This window comes from Lethenteron reissneri, chromosome 45 (assembly GCF_015708825.2).
Source record: "Lethenteron reissneri isolate LAM-NWPU_2019-01 chromosome 45, ASM1570882v1, whole genome shotgun sequence".
Lineage (NCBI taxonomy): Eukaryota > Metazoa > Chordata > Hyperoartia > Petromyzontiformes > Petromyzontidae > Lethenteron > Lethenteron reissneri.
Window position 1 is genome coordinate 6484520 of NC_083823.1, and position 26048 is coordinate 6510567.

Below are 26048 nucleotides of genomic sequence, written 5' to 3' on the forward strand. Positions count from 1 at the left end.
TTGTCCGTTTATTAAGCAAAACATAGTAAAAAGGCTATAAAACTCAAAACAATATACAGGACAAAACATTACATGACAACAAGTATGTACACCAGGAGGTTTTGAAATAACGTTCACAAGTCTGGAATAACTGCAGCCATGGATAAAATAATATATATTTTTTAATCCTACACGCTATTGCTGATACACTGATATAAATCCTAACCTTGATAACATCCTTTTCCTGGTAGTGGGTTTTCAAAATACTCTCTCGGTAGCTGCCAATTACACTTTTCCCTCAAGTGCATACAAGAAAATTACCAACTCAAATATATATGGTGCTTGAATATAATGACTGTGAATGGAAGGAATACATAAACAGGACATTTATATATTTGGGCCACCCATGATTATAGAGTAGTGGTGTCTGAAGATAACATATGGCATGCCGTACAACAGCACAGTACTGCAATTGATAACATTTCTTTAAGACCACAATGCTATGGTGAACCATGGCATAATCCAATCGCCAAAGTAAACCGCATTTTTTTTAGAGGCAACCAAACATTGTTGGACCATCTACACTCGTGTCACAACAGCAGCCAGTGTTACAAATACCAAGGATAAGTCGAAACAATGACATTAAAACACTGCACCGGTTTCTAATTACAGTATGTCACATATCCACGCCGACCACTTAATCATCCACAGTCAGTGCAGGTATTTGTGCAAGGTTGCGACTGTCATTTTCCACAGATGTTCACAAATCCGACCATTCGCATGCAGTGATGTGTCCTTAAACCTCGCGTACATTTGCTAAAGTATGAAGCACAGCCGAAGCATTTCCCTATGCTTAGAGCAGTCTTCGCTTTATTTTTGTCCGGTTACCTATTCGTACTGAACCAACATTTTCTATTGCATTCACATATCAGACATGTTTACGTATCCACCTGTACCTCCATACCTCGTGAGTCTGATATGCGATGTTCTCCATAATTACGTTGGCAACGTGTTGCTACTCGACTTCCGGTAACACAATGCACGTTTAGTACCTTCAGCCCACACGGATGCCGGGCTTCAAAATAAACTGTTTGGAGGTTGCAGCAGACAATGTTGGGCACTCAAAAAACTGCCTTCAACCTTTCAACGATTCATTCTTCTGCTACCAGCCAGGGAAGGATAGCAACAAGGGATGCGTGGAACACCCCCCTTCACATTGCAGTTAATTTACACGGCTACATAATGCAACAAGTCATGTTTCCGTAAAGGAGTACACGCACAGCACACTTCTGGATGAGGGCCACCCCATGCAACGGGAGTCATGGGAGTTGTTTTTGCCATATTGTGCATAGACGTGGGAGCATGGATGTACAATACTGTACATTGGATTTTGCTGCATTGCCCTCAACGCAGCACAACCCTAGCATCTTATGATACTTGTAATACAAAGTAGTCACATATTCGACTATTATACAGGCCCAGGCCAGCTTAGCTTCCAAGATCTGGGTGATCCGGTCAAAGAATGTAAAGAAGTAAAAAAAAACATTGGCGAAGCTGCAATTTCTTGCTCATGCCGCTGCAGGCAGAAGGGCCACAACTGAGAGGAAGCTCTCCAAAGGCTCTCAAGAGGACACATTCGAGATAAAAGTGAGAGAAGGATTGGAAGGGAGATAAGAGAAACAACGGTGAGATGAAGGCTGCAGCACAGGCTTAGAAGACGTGAAAAGCGAGGCAGTTAATCGTGTGCAGAGGAAGGTCTGGAACATGGGGTTGAGTGATACCAAAAGGGACAGAGAAGGGAAAGGTGGTTCCAGACGCCGAGCACAGCCTTGGAGAATTCGTGGTGACCATGCCTTGGATAAAGGTTGACTGGCAGAGGCAACAAGTTGTACACGCGGCTAAGCAAATTTCATTGGCAAAGGGCAATGGCACAGGGAAGGGAATAAAAGGCATAAGTTGGCTTGCTTAATGACACTTAATGTCAGCCAGAGATAGGTCTCGAACAATTCTGCTTTCTAGTTGGCATCCGATTGTTTTTGTGTATTGTTTGTTGTTGTAACTTTCTGACCCGCGCCCCCACTTGACGTGTGAAAAAGAGTCTCAATGCTCATTGGATTTCTCCAGCATAAATAACGATTATGATTCTGAGCAACGTTATAATTGTTTGAGCATCTTAAGGTATTTTAAGAATTTTAAAATACTGAAAATAAAAAGGAATTTGATCTTCTAAAACACAACAATCTTTAAAATGCTTATAATACAGTTTTCACTGATGCAGTTATATTACAAAACGTTTGCAGACACTGCCAACACTGTTGTCAATGGAATTATATTTAAAAAAATAACTAAATAAGAAACCACCGTAATGTACTGCACTTATATATGGAGAAAATAAATATATGAAATGGTTGCTTAACAAAGAGCACGTGACTGAACGTTTTACTTAAACGGTACTGTACCTGCAATAGTTTCAATCACCCAACCTATGTTTGCACTGCCGTCTAAACAAAACATAGACTCAAGAACAGTGCACAGGAGTTGACGAATGTTTTCAATGTGAAAACGGAAACTGTGCTACTTTTTATCATAAATATTTTCAATACATCCCGCGAGTTCGGCCCATAAACACTGACGTTAGCACCAGGCACGAGATAATGTTTTGCTGGTTTGTTGTGAACTAGACTGCTGAAAACATGTGGAGATCAATCGCTGACCAAACCCAGTTTTCAGAAACCAAAATTATAACAATACTTTTATCGTCATACCGTCCTTTGCGCTTTTAAGAAAACGTGTCAGATCACACGGATGAAAGAGAAAACTTGCCCGTACACTTCTACTCTTTCTGAGAATGTTTATACACCAACATTTCGTTGTGCAAAAACTATTTCATTAAAACTATCAACAGTTTACATAAACATCCGCACTGTTTACATGAAATGTATTTTTAGTTAAGTGTCGTGTTGAATTGGCATGAACATGTTTTAGATGGAGATACATCAGAGCACATTATCTCTGCTGTCCCGACACCGGTGCATTAAAAATTGGCACAATAACTTAAAATGTACTCAAAACGCAAGCATTCTACTGTAGTATCTACTGAAATATGACTTACTGCTGTTGAGTGTCCTACTGCTGAGAAAAACGAATGGTTTCTAAACATAAACCTTTCCAAGGCTAAAAGTACACATGGTTTGGTTGGAGCGCCTATAACATTACACTGGAATTCCTAAACGAGTCCAGCTTAAGTACACGGAAGTGGGTCCTGTATTGTTTTGATGACACGATACGTTACAATGATGGCGACCCCGATACAGATTGCAGATGTAATGGATTTGCATATAGCCACGGCTTAATTTCTCATTCTAAATTCTTCGGAACGAGACTTTACTGACATCACACGTGTCACGGGAATCGACGTCACATTGGACGTCACTGACAAATGTGTGTCCTCGTTGACGATTCTTTCTCTTAAAAACAAGGAAATGACATTAAAGTATTGATCCCTTGAGGACATTTGGTAACCCTAAGCGCTTTTCACACATATCGCGCGCACACCACCGTGGCATCGTGAGAACAATTAAGGGCGAGGTAGATGTGGCATGCCACAAGAATTCGCGGAACAACTGTTCCGACTGACGTTAAGTGCTGACAGCAAAGCCATGGTAGATCGCTATTAAATGTCGGCAGGCTGCAAGGTTAACTTTAAGGGCACTTTTGTGTTCAAGTAAAATGTTCCCCTAAAAGTTCAACAAATCCAGTCTTGGGCAGACCAGCCCCCTGATGGGCTGTAACCGACCCTATAATCTGATGTGGAAAGTTTGCGCAACAAAGCATAGGCTGCCAGTTGCCGTGGGGGTATGTGCCAGGTCACTTTAAACAGTAAAGGCATTTAAGGTCATTGCTTGCTTCTGTCATCTTCTCAAAAGCTGTACAGTGCCCCATCTTTCAGTTCAAATACATTTTCTTTACACCAATTCTCTTCCTGCGACATGTTCCAATCCCCCGTTATTCTCTAGCCAATGGAATTGAAACCTTGACTTCATGAGCAACTCCCTCAGTATATTTACCTCTCCTTAATGTTACTCACCATTTGGCAGCTAGGTTTCCCTACTGGTGCCCTCTGCATGTCAGCAAATAACGACGACGATAAACCACCGAGCCCTAGAACTCTTCCTCGTTGCATCCGTCGTTCACAATGCCCTCGTCGATGCTTTCGAGACGCGGCCTCTGCCCCACCGAAGTCCGACTGCCGCGCCGGCACCCGTGCACGGAGCCGGGCCCCACTGCCATCACGCTGCCTGGCAGGTGCGGGTACTCCGGCACGAGCAGCGCCGGGGTGGAACAGCGCGGGAGAAACGGACACTCCGCTCCACTGCCGACGCTGCCGCCGACGCCAACGCTGCCGCCGCCGCTGCTGCTATTGCTGCTGCTGCTGCTGATGTCGTCGTCGTCTCCCCGCTGCCCGCTCGTGCTTGGACACAAATCTGACAGGAGGCTGCCGAGTGTTGCTACGCCGATGTCGGTGACGCCGTCGAGCCGGGAGGCGTCGCCGAAAATGCTGAACTTCGCATCGGTGGCGATGGCCTGCGCCAGGCTGGAGGCGAAGGAGTCCAGGGTACTGTGGACTTCGGCTTGCACCTCCACGGGCTCGTGCCGGGACTGCTCCCGCAGGGCTGCTGGTGGCAAAGCAAGACAAGGTCACGAGGGTGCGACATCGTTTGTGATAGGCGGTCTCCCAGAAGCGCAGCAGATCACCTCCACAATTACCAACAACATTGACAACATTGACATCGATATGTGGAGAAATAATAAACAATCTGTGGTTTACAGATGACAGATCTAATTGAAAACATCCTAAAAGATTTACAATCTTACCTATAAAAGTATTTTTTGTCCGTCTCCCTGTCTGTCTGTCTGCGCACGCCTTGCAACGTTTTTAACTGAGAAACTGTTGGGTTTACGTTTCAACAAAGTACACAGATACAACACACTAAGTCCCCGGACGAAAAAAACGCTATTTGTTTTTCCCTTCCGTCAAATGTAAACTAATTAAATCAGACTTGAAACTATTTATATTATTACGCTGATCGTGGTGCCAAAGCACGCATCTGCGCGGAAACGCTGGCTCGCGATTGCCCCTAGCAATGCACAGGAGCGGGACGGGAGAGAAGTTCTCCTTCGCGTTAAAAAGGCAAAATAATACACAGAAGTGCAACACTGAGGTAAATCTCTCCCCACCCCAATGTGTGCAGCTACTACTATAGAGTCGGTAGATACTACTGTAGAGTTGGTAGATAATACTGTAGAGTCAGTAGATACTACTGTAGAGTCGGTAGATACTACTGTAGAGTTCGGTAGATACTACTGTAGAGTTGGTAGATACTACAGTAGAGTCAGTAGATACTACTGTAGAGTCGGTAGATACTATTGTAGAGTTGGTAGATACTACTGTAGAGTCAGTAGATACTACTGTAGAGTTGGTAGATACTACGGCATCGCAAGTAGATACTGCTGTAGAGTCGGTAGATACTGAGTCAGGTACTACTACAATCAGTAGATACTACTGTAGATTCACTATATACTACTATAGAGTCAGTAGTTATTTTACGTATGCGATCTAACCAAACATACCTATATTATCGATGATATTGCTCGTGAAAGTCTACGTGTTAAACAAACACTAGCTAATGTGATTGTTATTATCATTATCATAAATATACGTTTCACTCTAAAAGCTTCATAATGTTCTACGTTTCCCAAGTAAGGCTGATAGTGTTAATGCGTCATCTTTGAACTGAATGGCCATCCCTCCATCCATTTGCCTGTAACGGGGGTCATGGTAACTCTGGAGAATATACAATATGAACAAAGCTTAAGTAAAAAAAAAAGTTATGTTGCTGTTGGGGACTTAAAACTTTATAAAACTGTCTATATTATCCAAAGGGTTTATGTCCAAAACCTGGTGATCAAACCAGCAAAGGATAAGCCGCGTCGACCAAGGTAATGTCACGTAACTCTAGTAAGTGACATCACACGTCATGCTCCGCGTGACATTGTCTCATGGGAAGGTAGCACTGTTGTCGCTAACACTGGTCAACAAAAAAACATTTTTTTCTGGCCTGGACTTTTGCAGCTGTTTTAGACTAATTTCAGGGTGCTGATTCCAAATCTGATCTCAGATTTGCTCTATCACATCTCATTGTATGCTATCGGCATACCCCATTTTCATTGATTTTACCCGAAATTAACTCTTGTCACTTATGATTGCAAGTTGTTGCGAGACAGTGACTGCTTTAGTGTTAAAATATGGTGCTGTATTTCTAGGATAGTGTGTTTATAATATAATTTTATGTAGATATTCACATTTAATATTTTTCTTCTGCAGTTTTTATTGAAAATGCAATATTTGATATCTCAAAAACCTGATGTGATAGACAAAAACTGATGCCAGATTTGGAATCAGCACCCCAAAATTACCTTATAACCGTTGGAATACCTTATGCCAGAAAAAGTGTGTTGACCAGTGTAATTAACTACTTCTAAGCACAAAAGCATGACAACATCCACGCATTTGCATGATTTGTCTACCCCGTTTGAACGCAAGTTCGGCGCTGGGACTCACTGGAGATCAGCGGGAGCTCATCCATTGGCACGGAGCTGTGGCGCCGACCGTAGAAGCGGCCGCTCTGTAAACTCTCGGACTCCTCCAGCAGCATCACGTCCGTGCCTGCCTCCCCCGCACACACACACACAAGACAAAACAAACACACATCAACAGATTCTATATGCTAAGTATGACCATAACATTGGTCGTGAAAGCCCATGCACATTGGGTATGTATATATATACTAGCGGGGGGAGTGGTTGTGCAGTAGTGAGCGCACTGCGCTATGAAGACGGCAATCCATCAGTGAAGGATATCTGAACTGGTCCTGAGCCTCCCTAGGTCGACTCAGCCATACATTAGTATCTGGTGCAGTGTGAAAACATCGCTATTGGGAGGGAAAAGGCATAGGGGCTTGTTTCTAGCCACATCACGTCCTCGTGCGCAATTCCAGCCTTCACAGGTGCTCGCTATACGAATTTTTCCCAAAAGCCTGTATGGCTATACGGGGAACATTTGTCTTGATGCACACAAGTGTGCAGCGAGATAACCCACCAGAGTCCTGTGAAAAGCTGTATCCCGTGTCTCCACTGCTGCTGCCGTGGTTGGGAAGCCGCCCGCCTGCCAGTAGAGACGTGAGGTGTGGCGACAGGCCAAGGTCTGGGTGTCGGGGAGAGAAACAAGAACGTGTGGATATTAGCTTACATTAGAAACGAGACCCACTTTAGTACAATCGCACTTGGCAGAGAAGGCATTACTAAAGTGCTGCATTGATTGCTGTTTATCATTTTAAAATATGAGTGCATCAAACTAGATTCAAAGCTTTAGTGACTGCAGGAATTACTCTTTGGTTCTTTCGGTAAAGTCACTTAGAAAGAAATAGCAATTAAATAATAATAGAATACGACGTTTCGATTGCAACACATGCAACCATCATCAGGTACAAATGAATGAAAAAACAAACATAGTAAACTTGGAAATATAATGCAATACAACACAGAGAGTCGGCCAACAAAACAGTCAACACCCCACCTGGTTGATTACGTTCTTCCAAAGATTGCTACATATGAGAGAGAGAGATAAAACATAGACACGGCGACACACAGACAGACACACAAGCAGAGAGAGACTCACACAGAGAAAAACAGAGAGAGACACACACATAGGCACACATAAAGACAACGTCTGTGTCGAGGCCTTCAATAGAGAGAGAGGGGCGTGGGGCAGAGGGGGAGTTGTGTGGAATTCCTGCCCATAGGGGAAGGACGAGCTGGACACTGACTTCTAAACTAACAATCACGGAGCGTTGTGTGGAATTACTGCCTCAGCCATACATTAGTATCTGGTGCAGTGTGAAAACATCGCTATTGGGGGGAAAAGGCATAGGGGCTTGGTGCTAGCCACACCACATCCTCGTGCACAATTTCGGCCTTTACAGGTGCTCACTATGACGAATTTTTCCCAAAAGCCTGTATGGCTATACGGGGAACATTTGTCTTTATGCACACAAGTGTGCAGCGAGATAACTCACCAGAGTCCTGTGAAAAGCTGTATCCCGTGTCTCCACTGCTGCTGCCGTGGTTGGGTTATTATTTAATTTATTTTCTTTCAACGTGACTTACCGAAAGAACCAAAGAGTAATTCCTGCAGTCACGAAAGCTTCGAATCTAGTTTGAACCACCTCTACGGGGAGGGTTTGCCGTGCTTGTTTGTTTCACACTTAACTTCTAATTTAGCAATCTTTGGAAGAACGTAATCAACCAGGCTATGCGTTAACTGTGTGCTAACCGACTCTCTGTGTTGCATTGCATTACACTTCCTAATTTTACTAAATTTGCTTTCTACCGTGCTTGTTTATAAGTCCATTCTCTCCTCCGGCCGCTATGGGCAGTAATTCCACACAACGCTCCATGCTTGTTTGTTTATGAGTGCATCATTCCACTTTTAGCTACGTTTTTAATTAAAAACAGGTATTCAATAAAAAAACATATTTATGACTACAGACACGTAATATACACTGCATTTAGTACAACCTGCCTACTTGAAGTCAATTGTAAAACAAAAGTGGTATGCTCATGAACGTATAACACTAATCTATTTACATTTTCGTACATTATATAAAGCTTAAAATTTTCGTAAGTTATATAAAGTGTTTACTTACAGCATGAGTGAGGTTTGATTCATAGTTTCCTTTAACATTTTAAAGAAATATGATATTTGCAATTACTATTTACAACCTATTCAGACCAAATCTGACGACAGTGGAGGAAGGATCAAGTCCACTCCTGATCAAAAATTGGCTTCAATACGCAAGTGGTATTGTTTGTACAGAGTCGAGGGCTGGGCTTATTAACCAATTTTGAATCAATCCCCACACAGCGAACCTGATACACTATTGGTATTTTAATCGTGTCACCAATTTGATGATGGCAGAAACCAGAACCTTACCTGTGATTAGACAATTTGTTTCACGTTTCAATTATTTCTGTTTCAGTTTTTACCATTCTGTTTGTATTGTTTCCCAATTGTTTTGTTTCATTTGCACAGTTGTGTTTGTTCCATCAGCCTAACTGTAACAATGGTATATTACTTATCTATTATGTGCATAAGTCAATCTATTCATTATCAAACGTGCACAATTTGATGTATTAATTACAAGAACAAGAATAACTGATTTTAATCGAGATATCAATGCATTTTTAAATGTCTAGCCACAACCCTAATTTGTAAAAATTGCACATAATTTGCCAATCATTTGTATAAATCGTCATGAATAAATTCAAACGTATATAATTATGTGTATCACAAGTGCAAGAATGCATTTTCATAGAATAAATTAACGCATCGTTGCACACACCTCCACACTAACATAAATAGATCAGCATAACATTTGCGTGGGGAAGGACGATAAAATAAACACAAAAAGCAGTTCTAGAGAAATAAGTTTATGTTTGCAGGGTAGGGGAGAGCCCATTACCGAGACAGGCATTGGAGCAGTCTCCATGAGTCTGTTGACCAAAGAGCAAATGGTGGGAGATTGCGAGGGTAGATCATGGAGGTTGCTGCGTGGTCTACCGTGCAGCAACTGCGTGATCTGGCGGAGGCTAGATTGCGTTGGCGAGGCGCGGTGTCGTAGCTAGCTTTGGCCCGGGGTGACATCTTGCATTGACCCATCGTCGCGCATGCGTACCTGTGATGCGGTTGGAAATGCTGAAGAGGCGCGAGGTTCTCCGACGCTGAAAGAACGAGTCCCTGCGGTAGCGCTCCCCACCGCAGCAGTAGCAGCCGCAGCAGATCATGGCGATCAGCTCCTTGCGCACCGTCTTATTCCACAGCCCATAGATAAGCGGGTGGCACAGCGCGCTACTCAGCGCCAGCCACATCGCCAACGCTTCCGCCCGGGCGGACACAGCGCCCGAGCCGCCTGCCGCCTCCATCATCACCACCACCAGGTAGGGCAGCCAGGTCAGCGCATAGGAGCCCACCACCATCACAATCGTCGTCAGCGCCTTGCAGGGGTTCCCCGAGTAAGGCAGGCTGACCGTCGTGTTGCGTCTCCGTTTATTGATCGCGGTGGCGGCCGCGACGGTGCCATTCTGCACCGCCTCCACCGCTTCAAGGTTCGAATCTTGGTTCGTGTCCGGAGAAAGCTGCTCCGTCTCTACTGCGATTACCCCACAGCTGACCCTGCGGGCTTTGCGCCGGGCGACGCGGAAGATGATGCCGTAGCAGATGAGCATGGTGGCAAAGGGTGGCACCATGCACCACAGCTGCCGGAAAACAGGTTTGGACATTTTTACTGACTCGGTCGGCCAAACTACCACCACAGGTCGTCGACCTTCAGATCGATCAACTTTCACTACTTGTGTGTCAATATTTTTTTATGCAGTATTTATGAATTTACATCAGCCATATTAACAATAAGCGAGTACAAACACTATTTAGAACTTGTATGTGGTGTATGTACCATGCTCATGTGACCCCTGCAGCCATAAACTTGTCGACACTGGCTGTCATAAAGATATACTCGTTCCAGCTATAGGAATGAGGAATTTCCATCACTGCATCAGGACTGTAAACAGGAGATGAGCAATGCCTCAATGCTAATTTGAGCAGAAAAACACTTTTGACCTCTGACTTTTGAATCTACAGCATGTTATTTTCCTGACCTGCCAGAAGATGGCGTAACCAAGGCCCCGGTACCATGCCGGAGTGCACATGCGCTTGTGGACGGAGAACTCGAATCCCGGCCAGCCGAAGAGTGGAGGTGCCGAGCCGACCAGTGCGTGCAGCCACATGTACGCGATGAGAAACGCCACGCGGTTCCCCGTTATCTTCATTGGGTAGAGCATCGGGTACAGCACTGCATAGTACCTGTACGCGCCCCCACACATGCGCACAGCCACGCACGGTTCAGGCCAAAGCAAGCTCGATCGCTTTTCCCAGCTGATTTAGTCCACACCAGTTTCAACACTTGTCAATGTTTTGTATATTGCTGTGATTTGTACAAGCAGTGCACTGCATAGTTTAGTTCAATGTCTAGGTTATCTCCGTGCTCATGAGCGTGGGGTGGTTATTATCATTGGTATTTCTAAGCCATTGGTGATGAGCATTCTGGATAAATTCCAGCTCTGAGAATTAAAATAGAATATTGACTGCTTTGGCTGTCATGCAACTAACATTACTCTCAGTGACAGGGTAGGTGAGAAAGTGCTACGCTCTGCTGTCGGGACCAGAGGTCACTCGAAGGAATTTAAGTAAGTAGCTCTGTGATATCCGCTTCCATGTGTATCACATACTTTAACGCAAACGGCTCTGTGAGAGACCCAAATGGATTCTTTGTATGTATGTTCAACTTCTTTCGCATTATATGTAACCAACCGTGCTAGTCGGAGGTGTTGGGAAAGGACAACAAACTAAACACAAAAAGCAGTTCTAAATAAATGTTTTCAATCAAATTTAAAAGTGCATAGCTCGAGTGGTTTCCTAATATCACGAGGAAGAGCCTTCCAGACGGCCGCAGCACGATCACAATAAAACCAGGGTAAATTAATAACTAGGCGGGGGGGGGGTGGCGGCGCACCTGTCGAGGGCGATAGCTCCGAGCGTGAGTGCACTGGCCGAGCTGACAAGCATGTGCAGCAGTGCCGTCAGGTGGCACCACACTACGCCGAAGACCCAGGCGCGGCGCGCAGCGCACACCGCCGCCATTGGCAGCACCAGCAGCGATAGCAGCAGGTTGGAGGCGGCGAGGCTCATAACGAGCCGGTTGCTTGGTGTCATGAGGTACGGTTTGCGGTAGAGCGTGACGGTGACCAGCAGGTTTCCCACGCACACCAGCGTGGCGAGCGCCGCCAGAGAGGACGTCTCCAGCACCACCAGCCAGCCCTGCAGGGTGCCCAGAATCATCATTGTCAGTGAGCTCTAGTCTCTATACCCACCTCTATTAATGCCATATTGTTATGGCCTAGACAGTGCTTCTCACTATCATCATCATCAGCTATGGTTAATCGACTGCTGGAATAAGGATTCCTCAAGTCACTGCCACTTCTCATGATCCTGCAAAAAAATAATCCATCTATCACCTGCACAATCTGATTTTATTACTTAATCTTCAAGTGGACACCTTCTGTACACAAAGTGAATGTAGTGGCCTCTAGTGGCTAGAGGGGAAATGTGAACCAATTACTTAAAATGCATACGATTCATGCACATGTGGTTCGATGCATGTAACATGATCATCTTTCTGTGTAGCGCTTTGAAATGAAGTTAAGATGCTATATAAATCTATGTTCTATTGTACTGATGCCTTGTCACACTCCTACTATATATAGTTTTTAAATCAACTTTTGCAAACTTGCAAATTATACTATCCTGGTCCCTTGAGTCCTCACCTACTTAAACTAAAATAAATTATTCTTCTAAGGGATTTTTTTCTTAAATAATATGTTAAAATGATAAGGACAGGAACAAAAATAAAATGGTCAAACAATTTCGTGATAAGTTATCAGCGTTAGGAAAGGCCACAGCTTACCAACTAAATATGAATCATAGTCTAGTACAATAACAAGTACAATAAAATCTCGATTTACAGTGTCTAAATGCCACCACATCTCAAGTCCCAGTATATAAACAATGGGGAGTATTTATTTTATATGGAGAGAAAACGCAATCGGTCATAGGCAAAGACAAAAGGAAAGTCTTTAAACTGGATTTTATTAGCGACATGGAGCAGACACCACTGAAGGCTGAAGAAAGTGATTTCAAGACCATAAGGGCAGCAGAGGGGAAATAGGAAATATCAGGATTAGCAAACACAGCAATGTTAAGAGAGGACTAAACAAAATCCAAGTGCTTACCTCCTCCACATCCAGAGTGATGTTCCCCGCCACGCTGGTGTTGCCATCGCTGCTGCTGTTCATGCTGCTTTGGCCGGCCGAGCCCTATGACAGCTCACAGCTCAACCCTACCTCGTCTTCTCCACTGTGCGCCAAAAACAAACACAATCGACCCTTTTCACAGAGCAGCAAAGTGGGGGCAAGGCGACAACTGCTGTTCCAAAGTTAGCCGCTCGTCAAACTCCTAAACGCTTACCGTGCAGGCAGCTGTTCAAATTGCTCATCCAATGTAGTGGGAACTGGGACAGCACCAGACATCGGTCTGGTTCATGTCCTTTGCCTAGGACTGCCTGCCTTTCTTCCCAGACAACAGTCTGGTTACAATGCGACCTAGCAAGACTTTGTGGAGTGAATGAGTAGTTCGCTGGGAGATAATATCAATGTGTGACCACTGGAAAGTCACGTGGCTCAGCAGCGTAGGTTGCCAGTTAAAATCTTGGTTGGAGGTTGACTCAGCCCATCATCCCTCTGGGATGATAAAATAGGTACCGCATTGTGGATATGTCAACAATCTTAAAACTCGTGAAAGCTTTTTTTGGGAAAACAAGTCAATAATGAGTGTAACGAATACATTTTTGTATTTCAAGACTAAGGACTGCACAAAACGATTGTATTAATCTTGAGTATCACAACAGCATACATTTAAGGCTTAGAAATATTAATATGAGAACTTTAAGTGATAAAAAGCCATCATGAGCTTAAAGTATACTTTGTCAACCTCTCCGATCATTCCTTGAGTTTAATAATAGATTAAAATGGATTACATTCAATCAGCCGAGCATGTGAAAATCAATTATTCAGAATATATGCAAATTTAAATTAAACATTCATGTTCGATTTTGGTTTCACGATAGTGTGCAAACCTGATAGAAAAAAAGAAATACAAACAAGAAAAAAAATGTGTTAATGAAATTATTGATTCTTTAATTGAAACGAGACCCCAGAATGACAATTCATTTAATTTCTGGAGGGTTGGTGACATGCTTACTAAGACAGGGGCATGTTTATCGAGTGTGCAGGTGGTGCAACTACACTGCAGCCTCCAAGCCAGAGTGTGTTTGGTGATCAATGAAATTATTAATGCATCTTTGAGACAAATTGCTTTAATTCACATAGCTGGCATCTCAAATTTGCATAATCTTCATTAGCCTCAGGCCGTTTTTGCACAACATTTGTGTGACGCGTTCCTCTGACAGCAAACAACAGACAACTAATGGACACTATCCAAAAGAAAATAATAAATTACATTTACATGAAGTGATTGTGGACTTGTAAGCAGAGGCCAATGGCTAATTCCATTACAATAACAAATTGTGAATCAACAGTTCTAAGCATCTACAATTTGATAAGTTAGTTAACAAAAAACTTTACCGCAATTGACGAAATTTAATTGAATAAGGACCGATTTAACATTCGGATGTGAATCGATTATCACAAAAATGTTGGGCTAGCCAATGGGCCAGAGCAGAAATTAGGGTTAACATACCAAAACTGTAGTATCGATGTATTTAAGTGGCTCACAAGTGTTAATTAACTCGATAACACCACACATTTCAAATGGTTAGCGAACATCATTCACTATTTTTGGCCACGTCAATAAATTGGAACCGCGAAATTTTCGACACTTTCAATGGTAACGACAAAGTGACAAATATCTTGGTCTGCCATGAACCTGGAAGTCCGTCAATTTGGATGTTGTCAATATACGATTGTATTCACAACGGATAATAAGACGCACAACCACTTATTAATCACGAAAACACGGTCAACTGTGTAAAGATTTGCAACAAATATATATTAATAAAGTAATTAACAAGTCTGGGAGACCAACATTGGCAATCAACACGTGGGACACAGAATAAAACGTAGCAACACCAGAAGCAAATATCTAAATCAGAGAATGTGCATCCACAAATAAAGTATGAACAATACGTGGAAGAACCGGCATAATACACTTTAGCCACACACTCCACAAAGTCTTGATAAGCCACAATCAAAACCCCACAATAAACCGCAAACGAATGCCACCGCTTGCAAACTCTTAACGAAAAGTTAAAATGTTCAAGGGTAGCGGCATACAAAGTGTGGCACCGCTTTTATTGTTTAGAGATGCCCCCTCCACACACGACTATAACCTCGACAACAACAATCTCGACAACAACAACAACCTCGACAACAACCTCGACAACAACAACCAAGACAACAACAACGCCGCAGCCGCCGACATCACCGCAACTTAAAAACCGACCCTCGCGGGCAAAGGCAGCGGATCAAATTCCTTACCCAGCTCCCGGCCCCTCGTCGATACAGATAGGAGTCGATCGGGACATACGTGGAGGTTGATAGTTGATCGATTGATAAGTTTTAAAAGGATGGGAGGGAGGTGAAAGAGGGAATAAAACTGCACGGAGCGCGGCCTCCGCGGACGGGACAATGGGAAATGGCGTCGTTACCCTCAGCCCCGCTACGTGGGTGGCCACCCCGGTGGCATTCATTATTATTTTTTCGTCCCCCTATACTTTAAAATTCTTTAGGTGTGTGTGTAGGGTTTTTTTTCTTCCGTGAAATAAAAAATGTGGCGGTGTGCGTTTGTGTAATTTCATTTTTTTTTCTCCCCCTCGCAGTTTTAGTTTGCGACGAATCGTCTCCAACTCGCGGGGACCACCAACGGCGATCAAACGGTCCCGCGCGGACGCCGGGGAGGGTCACGTGACCACGTTTGTCGTCGCATAAATTATCGCTAATTTTGTATTGGCCCCAACGGCCGTTTATGTTAATGTATATTATTAACATAAATGTGGGCGTGACTTCACAAACGGCATAAATTATGTTAATTTTAACGCGCGCGTTCATGATGGAGGGTGAAGCCACGCCCCTCCCCAAGGGTGTTCGGTGGGCGTAACCGAAGCTGTCGCATAAATTATGTTAATTTTAACGCGCGCGTTCATGATGGAGGGTGCAGCCACGCCCCTCCCCAAGGGTGTTCGGTGGGCGTAACCGAAGCTGTCGCATAAATTATGTTAATTAACAGGACCCTGCGGGGTGGGCTGGTAGGAATAATACTTAGTACCGGTACAGAGATATCGACCGGGTATAGAGGAGTTAAAGAAAAAATTACTGTATTCTAGTGTAACGTTAATTAAAAGTGTTTGTTTTGACAAGAAACGCTGTGAGATTTAAAACTCGTAGTCTTTCATTTCCAACACCACCCTCAACACCACCCCTCCCACGGACCGACGGACGGACGGACGGACACATTAATCTATTGGTGGTCTGGTCCACTTCGTTCCTACCAGTATAACGTGCGGGTTCATGATGGAGGGTGAAGCCACGCCCCCCTCAAACATGTTCGGTGGGCGTAACCGAAGCTGTCACATAAATTATGTTAATTATTAAATATTATTCTCGTGGGATGACGCCGACAACGTCTGGAGGGCGGAGGGTTGGGCTGGTGGGCGGTGTTCGGACACAATTATATTTTCAAGTCCACATAAGCCAAACTCGCGTTGCGATTGGCGGACGCCGCCGCACGTGACGCCCTATACCGCTCGCCCATTGGTTGCGACGCGCGTTCGCGCTAGGATATGTAAAGAGGCGGTTGCCCAGGGCCCTCCCCCCGGTGGCGGCGGCGTCTGTGGCTGTGGCGGCGGCAAAGCCGAGCAGCGGAGTCACTCACGATGGCGGCGGCAGCGGCGGCAGCGAGGAGGAGAGGGGAGGAGGACAAGCAGCTCAAGGTGCTGAGAGAGATCTCGAGCCTGACACACAACCGGCGATGTTTCGAGTGCGACCAACGGGGGCCCACCTACGTCAACACGACCATCGGCAGCTTCGTGTGCACGACCTGCAGCGGCATTTTGTGAGTGTTTGTGGTTGGTTGGTGGTTGTGGTGGTGGTTGTGGTGGTGATGATGATGATGATGTTGGTGATGGTGAGGGTTGTGTGGTGATAGTTGAAGATGGTAGTTTTTGTTGTGGTAATTTCTGTGACGGTGGTTTTGGTGATGGCTTTGGTGGTAATATTGGTGGTGGTGCTGAAGATGATGATGGTGATGATCATAGTGATGATGGTGTTCGATGTTGTGGTGCTAAGTGTCGGTAGTGGAGTGGGTGGTTGCGGTGATTGTGCTTGTGGTGATGCGGTGGTAAGTGGTTCAGCTGATGGTGATGATTTTGATTGTGGTGGTGGTAAGTGGGGAGCGGTAGTGTTGTGGTTCGCGCACTACGCTACGAATCCGGTGACATGAGTTCTATTCCGGGACAACATCAGTGGCGAGTGTTGTCAGAAACTTGTCATGCGACTCCTTTAGGGCGACGTGTAACCCTCGGTGAGTAGCGGATTCGCTGTAAATAGGGAGACAAAGGTGGTCGGGCGTGATTTCTGGCCACCAAATTCTCGTGGCATTAATAGGTGCTCACCAACATGACAGTCCGTGTTGGCTATACGGGGGATATTTGATTGTTAAGCGGTGTTGGTGGTGATGGTTGTGGTTGGGTTAGTCGTGGTTGTGTTGGTGATTGAGTGGTGATGGTTGATGATTGCGATGGGAAATAAGTGTTTGGTGATGTGTGAACATTATTTTTGTGGTGTTGAATTTCGCATTAATGATGGTGAATGAGAGAGGTTTAATGACACCATTGGAACGTATGAAGAATGGTAAAAACGGGCTTGGGTCTGACAACTCACGGCTCGCCACCCATAGTCAAGAATATTGACGGCAGTGGCAGCCAAAGGAATGGAATGCGTCCCAAGTGGACTTCCGCTGGAAACATGGAGCATTGCAAATAGCTCATGTGTAGGTGCTTGGTGGATTAACAGCATCGCAGAATTGTGAAGGAGTGGAACGACGGCTCTTGGACGGCATCATTCAACAGTGGATTGAGCATGGACGATGATGATGATGATGATGGAACTCTGTTGTGGTCATGCGTTGATCGCAGTACAGTGCATGCGGTCATCAGAGTGTTCCAATTCCACAAGGACTGCGTTCATTTGCTTGCGAGAGGAACAGTTTGCATTTAAGTTCGCGTGTGTTGTGTGTGTGTGCGCGCACTTTTGGAAAATATGCACACGGACAACGCACCCAGCGTTTGCGACCCAGCCCTTATAAAATGTTACATGTTACGTTACTCAAGGGCTGGACAACCGAACATTTGTCAATAGGGCCACAAAAGGCCCATTTATTAATGGGCTTGATGATGCTGCTGCTGCTGCACTGTGCACGGTCGAGTGGCTTGGGCCATGGGGGGGGTGACTGGCTTTCTGTTTTTATGCCCCCCCTTTCGCAATTGCCACTGAGGCTAAAGCAGTTCCAGAATTCGTGCGGCATTCTTTAGAATGCAGCATTTGTAGGAGGGGAGGGAGGCGAGAACACCCCCCCCCCCCCCCCCCCAAGATTACCAAGCTCAGGGCACGACACGAGCTCACGCTGAGGCAGGAAATGCGGTCCTTTTTTTAAACGGAACACGCTGGCTCTTCAGGGGTGGCCGCCGGGTGGGTGAGTGGGTCAGAACGCTGAGCTGGCAATGTCCGAACATCCTCCGCTTTGAATCCAGATCGCAGTCACTCGTGATGGGAGAGGGGGGGTGGTTCTAAAAACCCAGCGAGTTCGCCCGTTCTCGGAACCCCGATTGCAGGCTTAAACAAAAAAAATCATAATTCAATTCATTCTGACGCAGATAATTAAATATTCGGTTTGAATGGCATGCGCTGAACAGGCTTTGTATGGCAAATGAAATGTGAGCGCCGAATGTGGATAAACAGGCCTTTGCTGTAGTGTGACTTCAGAAGCAGCTCTATTATGTCACTCTCGTGCCGTTCTCTGACACAGTGTGGTGCAATAGTTTCTGAATGGAAATATCTTCATGGCATGACGCCCATACAACAAAAGGGATATAACTATAAAAATAAGCAATGTTTAATAAATATATATTAAACAGGACACGCAGCACAACGCATTCAAAGTAGAGGAAGCTGCTTTTTCTTCTTTTGAGACAGCATTTTTAAGAACCATTCAGAGACGGGGAGATATTGACATGGAATGGTGGCGCAATCCCAGGGACTTTAGTAACCATTAATTTTGTCTTACTGGTTCTAAATATACGTGGTGCTGTGTCCCCATGGCCACCTTATGCAGTGTCATAGCTGCTTGCCTTGGTGGTGTCCTCCTCTTTGTGCCCTTGAGCATGGTTGTGCGTACAGTATGCACAATCATTTCTCATGGGAAGGATGCTCGGTTGAAGATGATGTTGTACCCGCTTATGATACTGAGAGGTAATGGAATTGAATGTTTACGATTGCGGTGCATTTGTTACCATTGTCCTGTCATAGCCATTCTATACGACATAACCATACCCAGGCCCAAAGAAAGCATTTTTTTTTATTAAGCAACAAAAAATGACTGCGTCTGGGATTGTTGCGTGCGATAATGGAATTGTATCACGGAAACTGTACAGTTGTTTTACAACGTGAAGTGAAACCAAATTGACCACATCCTCAAGCCACTGGCAGGTACGGTAAAAGTTACATGTGGGAAAAGTCCCAGGGTGTGTTTGCTTAGAAATTTGTTGCAGAAATTTTTACTTTCTACTAAAGTATATCTTGTTGCACATTCATTGCTTGCCTTGGTGCCAGTCTAACGCTCTCACTCTGAAGCGTGGACATTCCACCTTTACAAATTGTCAATTAAAAAGCATAATTTTATTATTTTTGTATATCCCTAAGCATGACAAGGTGTCACTGACTTGCATTATTGCGAGCAACTTGCTTTGTTATCACACTCGTGAGAGGCAAGTATATTTCAACAATCCAGCAAGCTCAAGTTACATGAATGGCGCAGTCCAGACAATTACGTAATGGACAATTGAGTATTGGCGACGTGGAAATGTTTACTGCACTAATGTCGGTTCGTTGATCGTGTTTATTATTTCAGACGGGGTCTGAACCCTCCGCACAGGATTAAATCCATCTCCATGACCACCTTCACTGACCAGGAGGTGGAATTTTTACAAAAAAATGGTAATGAGGTAAGGGATGCATGCTTTGGCATACTGCAACCGCAGTTCTAATCTATTAAAAGTCATTGCTTTGTATAAACCCAGGTGAGAGATGACAAGCTAATGTCACGAGTGAGACTAACTGGTATGTGTGTTCTTTCTTGCATCAGCACATCATTTTTTTTACTCGACATGGAAAGTGGTTGAACACCCTTATACAGTATTTGAAATGTCTGGACTAGAAGGTGGATGGGTGTCTTAGGGGTCAGAGCATTGAGCTGGCAAGACTGAGGGGGCCATGGTTTGAATCAGGGTTTCATTCACCAATGATTAATTGACGATTCTCAAGTCTATTGAGTTCATGGTCTCATCCTTGTAACCAGGAGTAGGCAAATGTGCAGCCCTGCAATAGCTTTTTTAACTTAATTTGGTTACATTGTAGCTCTGAAAATGAAAAAAGTTTCTGACTGCCATGCGATGAACATTTATTTGTACCGGTGTATGTGGATAAAAAGGGCGATTTGAGGTGATCTTACAAGTGGTTCTGTTGCATCTCATTCACGGGCTGTTATCTTAACAGTTGTTGGTACAGTGCTCTGACGCATTCCAAATTGATACTTTGATGCCAATATCACTAGTTGGATTAAAATGGAAAAATTCAAAGTTAAATAATAATTTCAAAATGTTTATGTTGGAGGACAAAGCCGATTTCATCAAAGGTCACAGTGTGGGTAAGAAAGCAGACTGGGTGGAGGCTATAGATGCCACTCAGAATTTTCCATTGTTTGGAGGACACGATCTTAAGCTTTGCTGTGCGATCTCTGTTGAGAATTCTGACCTCCGTAACTTGCTGCCAGCATTGCTATCAAAGGACTGTCCACAGTTTCACATTTAATTGCTTTTTCCCCCCATCACTGTTGGAAACTTGAATCTTCAAGCACAGTTTTGTGGGTAAGAATTATCCGCAGCAGTTATGCATTCTTATCCAGAACAAATGATCAAGACACGCGGTAGATGTCTTGTGTGTTTACATCACAAACATGTGCTGTCACAGTGTGAAACATAACGACTCATTGATGTGTGCGAAGCCCTGTTGTTTTTGGCCAACAGTAGGAAGTCTTCAGGGGGCTTCTGCAGATTTGTTATTGCAGTAATGTGTGCTGAAGGCAGAAGCTCTTCATGTCAATGTCTGAGCAAATCATTTTCCACCAATAACATGTGAAGCCTGAAAGTTTGTCTTTCAACGAACACTGACTACCATTGATTGTTATTCATCAGAACATTGCTTTATAATGAGGACATTGAGATGCAAGTTTTACGAAACGACGCTTTGCCGCCGCGGGCATAGCATCCCGCGTCTGTGTGTTTATCAGCGATCCAAACAAGATTGTTGTAACAATTTTGTGCACGGTGTAAGCTGCATTGATTCATTACTCCTTTTCCTCTGACATCGGCCTGGTTTCTAATTGTATCAATCAATTCACTTGGAACGGACACAATTGGAGTTTGACAAAGCAGCCTTGCAAGCTCTGCTCGTTTAAAAGCTATGGGCGGCTGGACATTTACACTCAGTGCTTGCGTGTCGCTAGAGTAGTCTCTTTGCTCAGCTAAGCTTTGTAAGTGGAGCTCGTAAATCCATGACAACTGGTTCACGGAGCCAGCATAATGGAACATGCACAAATTGTCTTTAACCCTTTCTGAGTACAATATCATTTATGTAATTTCAGAACCCAGTATAAAACATTGGGACATTTCAAAACGTGCTTGTAATTTTTACCTAACCCACCGCCGCCACCCAAGCGAGTTTACTACAGTTATGCTAACGGCGTGGTGTCCTTAAGTATCCATTCTCGCAGAGCAATGCAACGCATTGTGTTCGGCAATGAGTTGCTTACAGAGGCGGACATCAGTGGCCTCTTGTCCATAATATACAAAATATTTATTCAGTGTAATTCTGGAGAATGTTAATAACAAAATAAATAACTCATATTTTTTCTCCACAGAAAAGTTAAATTTTTTTATACATCCCATTGGCTAACACGGTCTTCTGGTTCAAAACTCTGGACTGGTTTTGAGCTTCATTGTCTCATTGGCAGTCAGGCTTGCTTGATACAATGCTGGTTAACTGCCAGATGTTTCTTAGAAATTTACCTTTTCTGTAAAAAAGAATGGTCCTCGTTCGATACAACTTGAATGACAGGAACATTCTTGGGCAGCTGGGCATTTGCACTCATAAGTTTTGCGTTGAACTCGGACACATTTCTCAAGGCAGGTCCACACCTGAGTGATCTGTTGCAAATTTAAATCACTGTCGACATTGTGCAACTTAATGGCCTGTTTACATATGGACGTCTCTGTAATTAAGTTGCGCAACTGATCGCTCAGGTGTGGATGTGCCTCTAAAGAACTGTGTCCGAGGCAAGCCCTTGCTCTTAACTGATGAGACGCTGAATGTCAAAACACTGGTTCAGAGTTTGCTCATATTACCATTAAAATACACATGGGTATGATGTGTGTGATAAGTTTAACTGTGATACTTAAAAAAATGTTAATCATTGTATTGAGAATTGTAATCAGTCAGGTTAAAAAAAAAACAACCTTGTATTTTGGCTCTGCTCATAAAGATTAGAAAACGCCAGGGGCAGTAGTTGAAAGGGTCGATCAGCCACAGACCTCCAGTATGAAATTTGCTGTCTGCGGCCCTTCCTGTTCAATCCTAAAGCCCTGCCGTGTGCCTTTTTGTTGAAAAGCGGACGTGAATTAAAAATGTGCTGCTTATGCAAATCTCGGCGACAAAAATACCACCACGATTGCCTCTGTATCCTGTTGCTTTTGAGGTTTGGTTTAAAAAAAAAAATTCGTCCCATCCACCTATTTTAAAATGAATTAAATAAAATTTACCAACCCGCTACACGACCGTTCCCGTGAGAAACTCGCGATTGCCGGAGCCCCCGGAAAACCAAGAGGGCTATGGTCCCAGGGATGATGCCACATTCTCCCTTACATCCAGATTCATCTCACACCCAGGCTGTTCTACTGAATGGGTCTACATGGGATGTTTGTCCGATTCCATGCACAAAGCTTTGTCATTCTGCCGCTGGATGAAGGCCTCCCCCTACCCTGTCAATCGTTGGGGATTGTTTAACCATACTTCACCACCCTGGTTGATGAGGGTTGCTGAAGCGGGTGGGCCAGGAAATGTTTATGGCTTTGGCCCAGAGTCGAACTCGGGTAGCCAAGTTCATAGGACAATGCTGTTAACCACTGCGTCACTGTTCCACTTCTTAAAATGAAGTCATTGCTATTAAAAAGGTTATTGTGAAGCACATCGTGAGTTCGTCGTGCGTTAGCAAATGACGTCCTGGGTGAAATTTTTGTGCGATGACTAAGCAGGCCTCAGTATGCTTGTATGACTACATTTACAATCCAGTAATTGCTCTGTGGCAAGACACTTTATTACTATTTTCCTGCTATATACGTGCTGAGCGTCATTTCAAAGACATTATTTGCTCACTATGAATGTGGCACCTGTGCCTAATTCTGCGCGATAGTCCCAGTTCGTGTTGTTCTCTGCCAAGTTTTGAAATATTACAATACACGACATGTAGCTTGTTTTTCACTTCATGCCACGATTAATACCACAAGTATATTAAACAAAATATGCAGAGTCTGTTGCGTAGTGGATGTTAAATATCCCGTGTCGTCATATGAAAAACATAAGAATAGGCTTATTGGGCACAGGCATGGTCCAAATAAAAAAAATACACTCATAAATTACTTAATTGGAAATAGTATAGCGATTGTGGCCCCTTACTGTGAAAACCTGGCAGGAAAAATTGTATTGAGACTTGGTGAGGATTTCCTGGGTAAACAAGTACAACAATTTAACACGTAGGCTTTCGCGACCAATATTATTAATAATAAACGTTTTTGGGTTAGATCGCGTTATTTATAAATGCATCGTAACCCTCCACCACCCGACACGGCCAAACAGTAAAAAATGTGTGGGCAATTGGCAAATTGCCCGATGATGCTGGATGTAATTACCAGCGAAACGTCGTACTCAAAAATTGTAAATGATGTTAAAACACTCTTCAACACACCAGTGGGCTAAAGTAGTGAACTATTTGTCTTTTGTAAACGTGACACATTTTTTGCTGTTTGGCCTTGTCGGGTGGTGGAGGTTACGACACATTTATAAATAACGCGATCTAACCCAAACACGTTTATTATGATGTACAACAATAATAATACAAGTAACTTGGCAGAGAATACATTTAAAGTAATTTACAAAACAAGATTGCTACCAATTACACTACGATCCGAACGTGGCAGTACTTATGACAAGAGTTTAATAAAGCAGTGGAGAGACTTTGCTCTGATAGAATTACCTAATCCATGCATTTTGTTTAATCAGCGCTCGATGAAATAAAATTAAGTGCAGTTATCATTGTGTGCTCCTCATGAAATCAATATTGAACACTTTCATTTTGACTACTTAAGATTATCCCAGCCACATAAATAAACAATACATCTTCAAAAGCAGTGCATGCCTTGTATAAAGAGGCACCATATTGAAATAGAATTTCAAGGTAACGTTGGCCAAAATCGCTCGAAAATAACCAAGCAAATGTTTTTCTTCAGACAAACTTAATTTAAAAATGTATTGTTTTACTTTTGAACTTCACCAAAGACGCAAGAACAAATAATTAAAATGTACTAAAGAAACAGGTTTTGGGTTTCAGGAGCTCAGCGGCTGACCTTGGCCACTTGGAAGAATCTATTCTGCTATTATTTGCAAAGGGCCACGTGTCCGCCTTTCTACCAACAATGCTGTGATATGGTTTCGCTGACATAAGCACGAGCATAAGGATTCAGAAGCCAGTTCCCACAGGCCGGGCAAGGAGAAGCGGTGTCTTGTTAAAATCCCATGGTGGCTGCCTGCGCAGATAGAACACGCTGGCTATTGCGGTGTGCTCTTGAGCAGTGGTCAAACATAACACATTCCAGTATTCCCTTAACAATATGCAGTGCTGGGTACCGAGATGATGACTTCTTCAGCAGCTGTTAAATAAGTACATTCTAGTATCCCCTTGATGGTAAGCAAAGCTTGTATAGTAAACTTACCACGAAACTTGTGGGGTTAGTGGTAGTCGGTGATGACTTTGTAAACACGTCCGATCGTTCCAGGACAGCCACGGCTTTGGACACCGAGCTGTTTCTGACAACATTATTCTCGGCTGGCTACGTCAGCATTTCCTAAATGCTTGGCAGGCCTACGCGGAATTGAAGTGACGTGGGCAAGATAATTTTCATTTATCGAAAATTTGTGTGTTTTACCTGATAGCTTTTAATCAGGTGTATTGAATGCATATCTGTCGAAACAAAATTAACTTTTTTTTTATCGCTCACCCACATGCCAAATTCAGATAGCAGTTTAATTTGGATTTGAGTTAGACAAGTTCATCCGACATGAATTGTTTGGCTGAAGTGTGAAAGTGATGCTTTGGTCACCGCTGTGTCACACAATCTACAATTTACATAATTTATCTTCAATTTTGGGTACAGCAGTGGTGCAGTGGTTAGCACACTATGCCCTGAAGCCCGTGCCCTTAGATCCATTCCTGACTGGCTATAACACCAGTAGCAAGTGGTTTCTGAGCTAGTGATACCTGCACTGCTCTGAGGTCTGCCCTTCACGAACCTGCACTGACCAGAATAGTGAAGTATGGTCAAACATATCCCTCATGACCAATGGCATCGGGAGGCCTTCATCTTGCAGTCAATTAACAAAGAGCTGTAAATCACCATTAACTTAAAAAGCAATTAATATGTAAGAAATGTATTTGATTAATGCATAAAAATAGCATATCATTTGCACAGATAAATAAATGAACATATGCCCACTTGGCTCAGCATGTGCTTTAAGCACAGGATCAAACGCTTCATTGTAATTGTCACTCATAACCACGGCACACTGAGTCTCCAGCGTTTTGTGGACCGATGAGAGGGGTGGCGTCGTTATCAATTGCCTGGCGATTTAATCGATTGAAATAAAAAAATGTATATTGACAA

General features: G+C 43.8%; 2 protein-coding genes across 4 annotated transcripts in view; one reads left to right on the top strand and one right to left on the bottom strand.

Annotated features, from left to right (window-relative positions):
• GPR161 (G protein-coupled receptor 161) lies at nucleotides 1–25138 on the bottom strand. 3 transcript variants are annotated; one of them, XM_061570459.1, is made up of 8 exons: nucleotides 25101–25138; nucleotides 12943–13066; nucleotides 11667–11971; nucleotides 10753–10957; nucleotides 9774–10353; nucleotides 7139–7243; nucleotides 6602–6706; nucleotides 1–4655 (listed from the first exon to the last, which is right to left on the bottom strand). In XM_061570459.1, the coding sequence occupies exons 2-8, from the start codon at nucleotides 13003–13005 to the stop codon at nucleotides 4141–4143; spliced, it is 1878 nt and encodes a 625-aa protein (XP_061426443.1). In that variant the 5' UTR covers nucleotides 13006–13066; nucleotides 25101–25138; the 3' UTR covers nucleotides 1–4140. The 3 variants fall into 3 exon arrangements, with proteins under 3 accessions (XP_061426443.1, XP_061426444.1, XP_061426442.1); XM_061570460.1 differs by lacking the exon at nucleotides 25101–25138 and adding an exon at nucleotides 15265–15648 and having other exon boundaries at nucleotides 1–4652; XM_061570458.1 differs by lacking the exon at nucleotides 25101–25138 and adding an exon at nucleotides 15265–15648.
• LOC133353815 (arf-GAP domain and FG repeat-containing protein 1-like) overlaps nucleotides 16595–26048 on the top strand; it is a 36369-nt gene continuing 26915 nt past the window's right edge. The window contains exons 1-2 of the mRNA XM_061570236.1: nucleotides 16595–16837; nucleotides 19910–20003. Of these exons, the coding sequence (XP_061426220.1) occupies nucleotides 16659–16837; nucleotides 19910–20003 (273 nt within the window). The 5' untranslated portion in view covers nucleotides 16595–16658. The remainder of the gene's footprint in view (nucleotides 16838–19909; nucleotides 20004–26048) is intronic.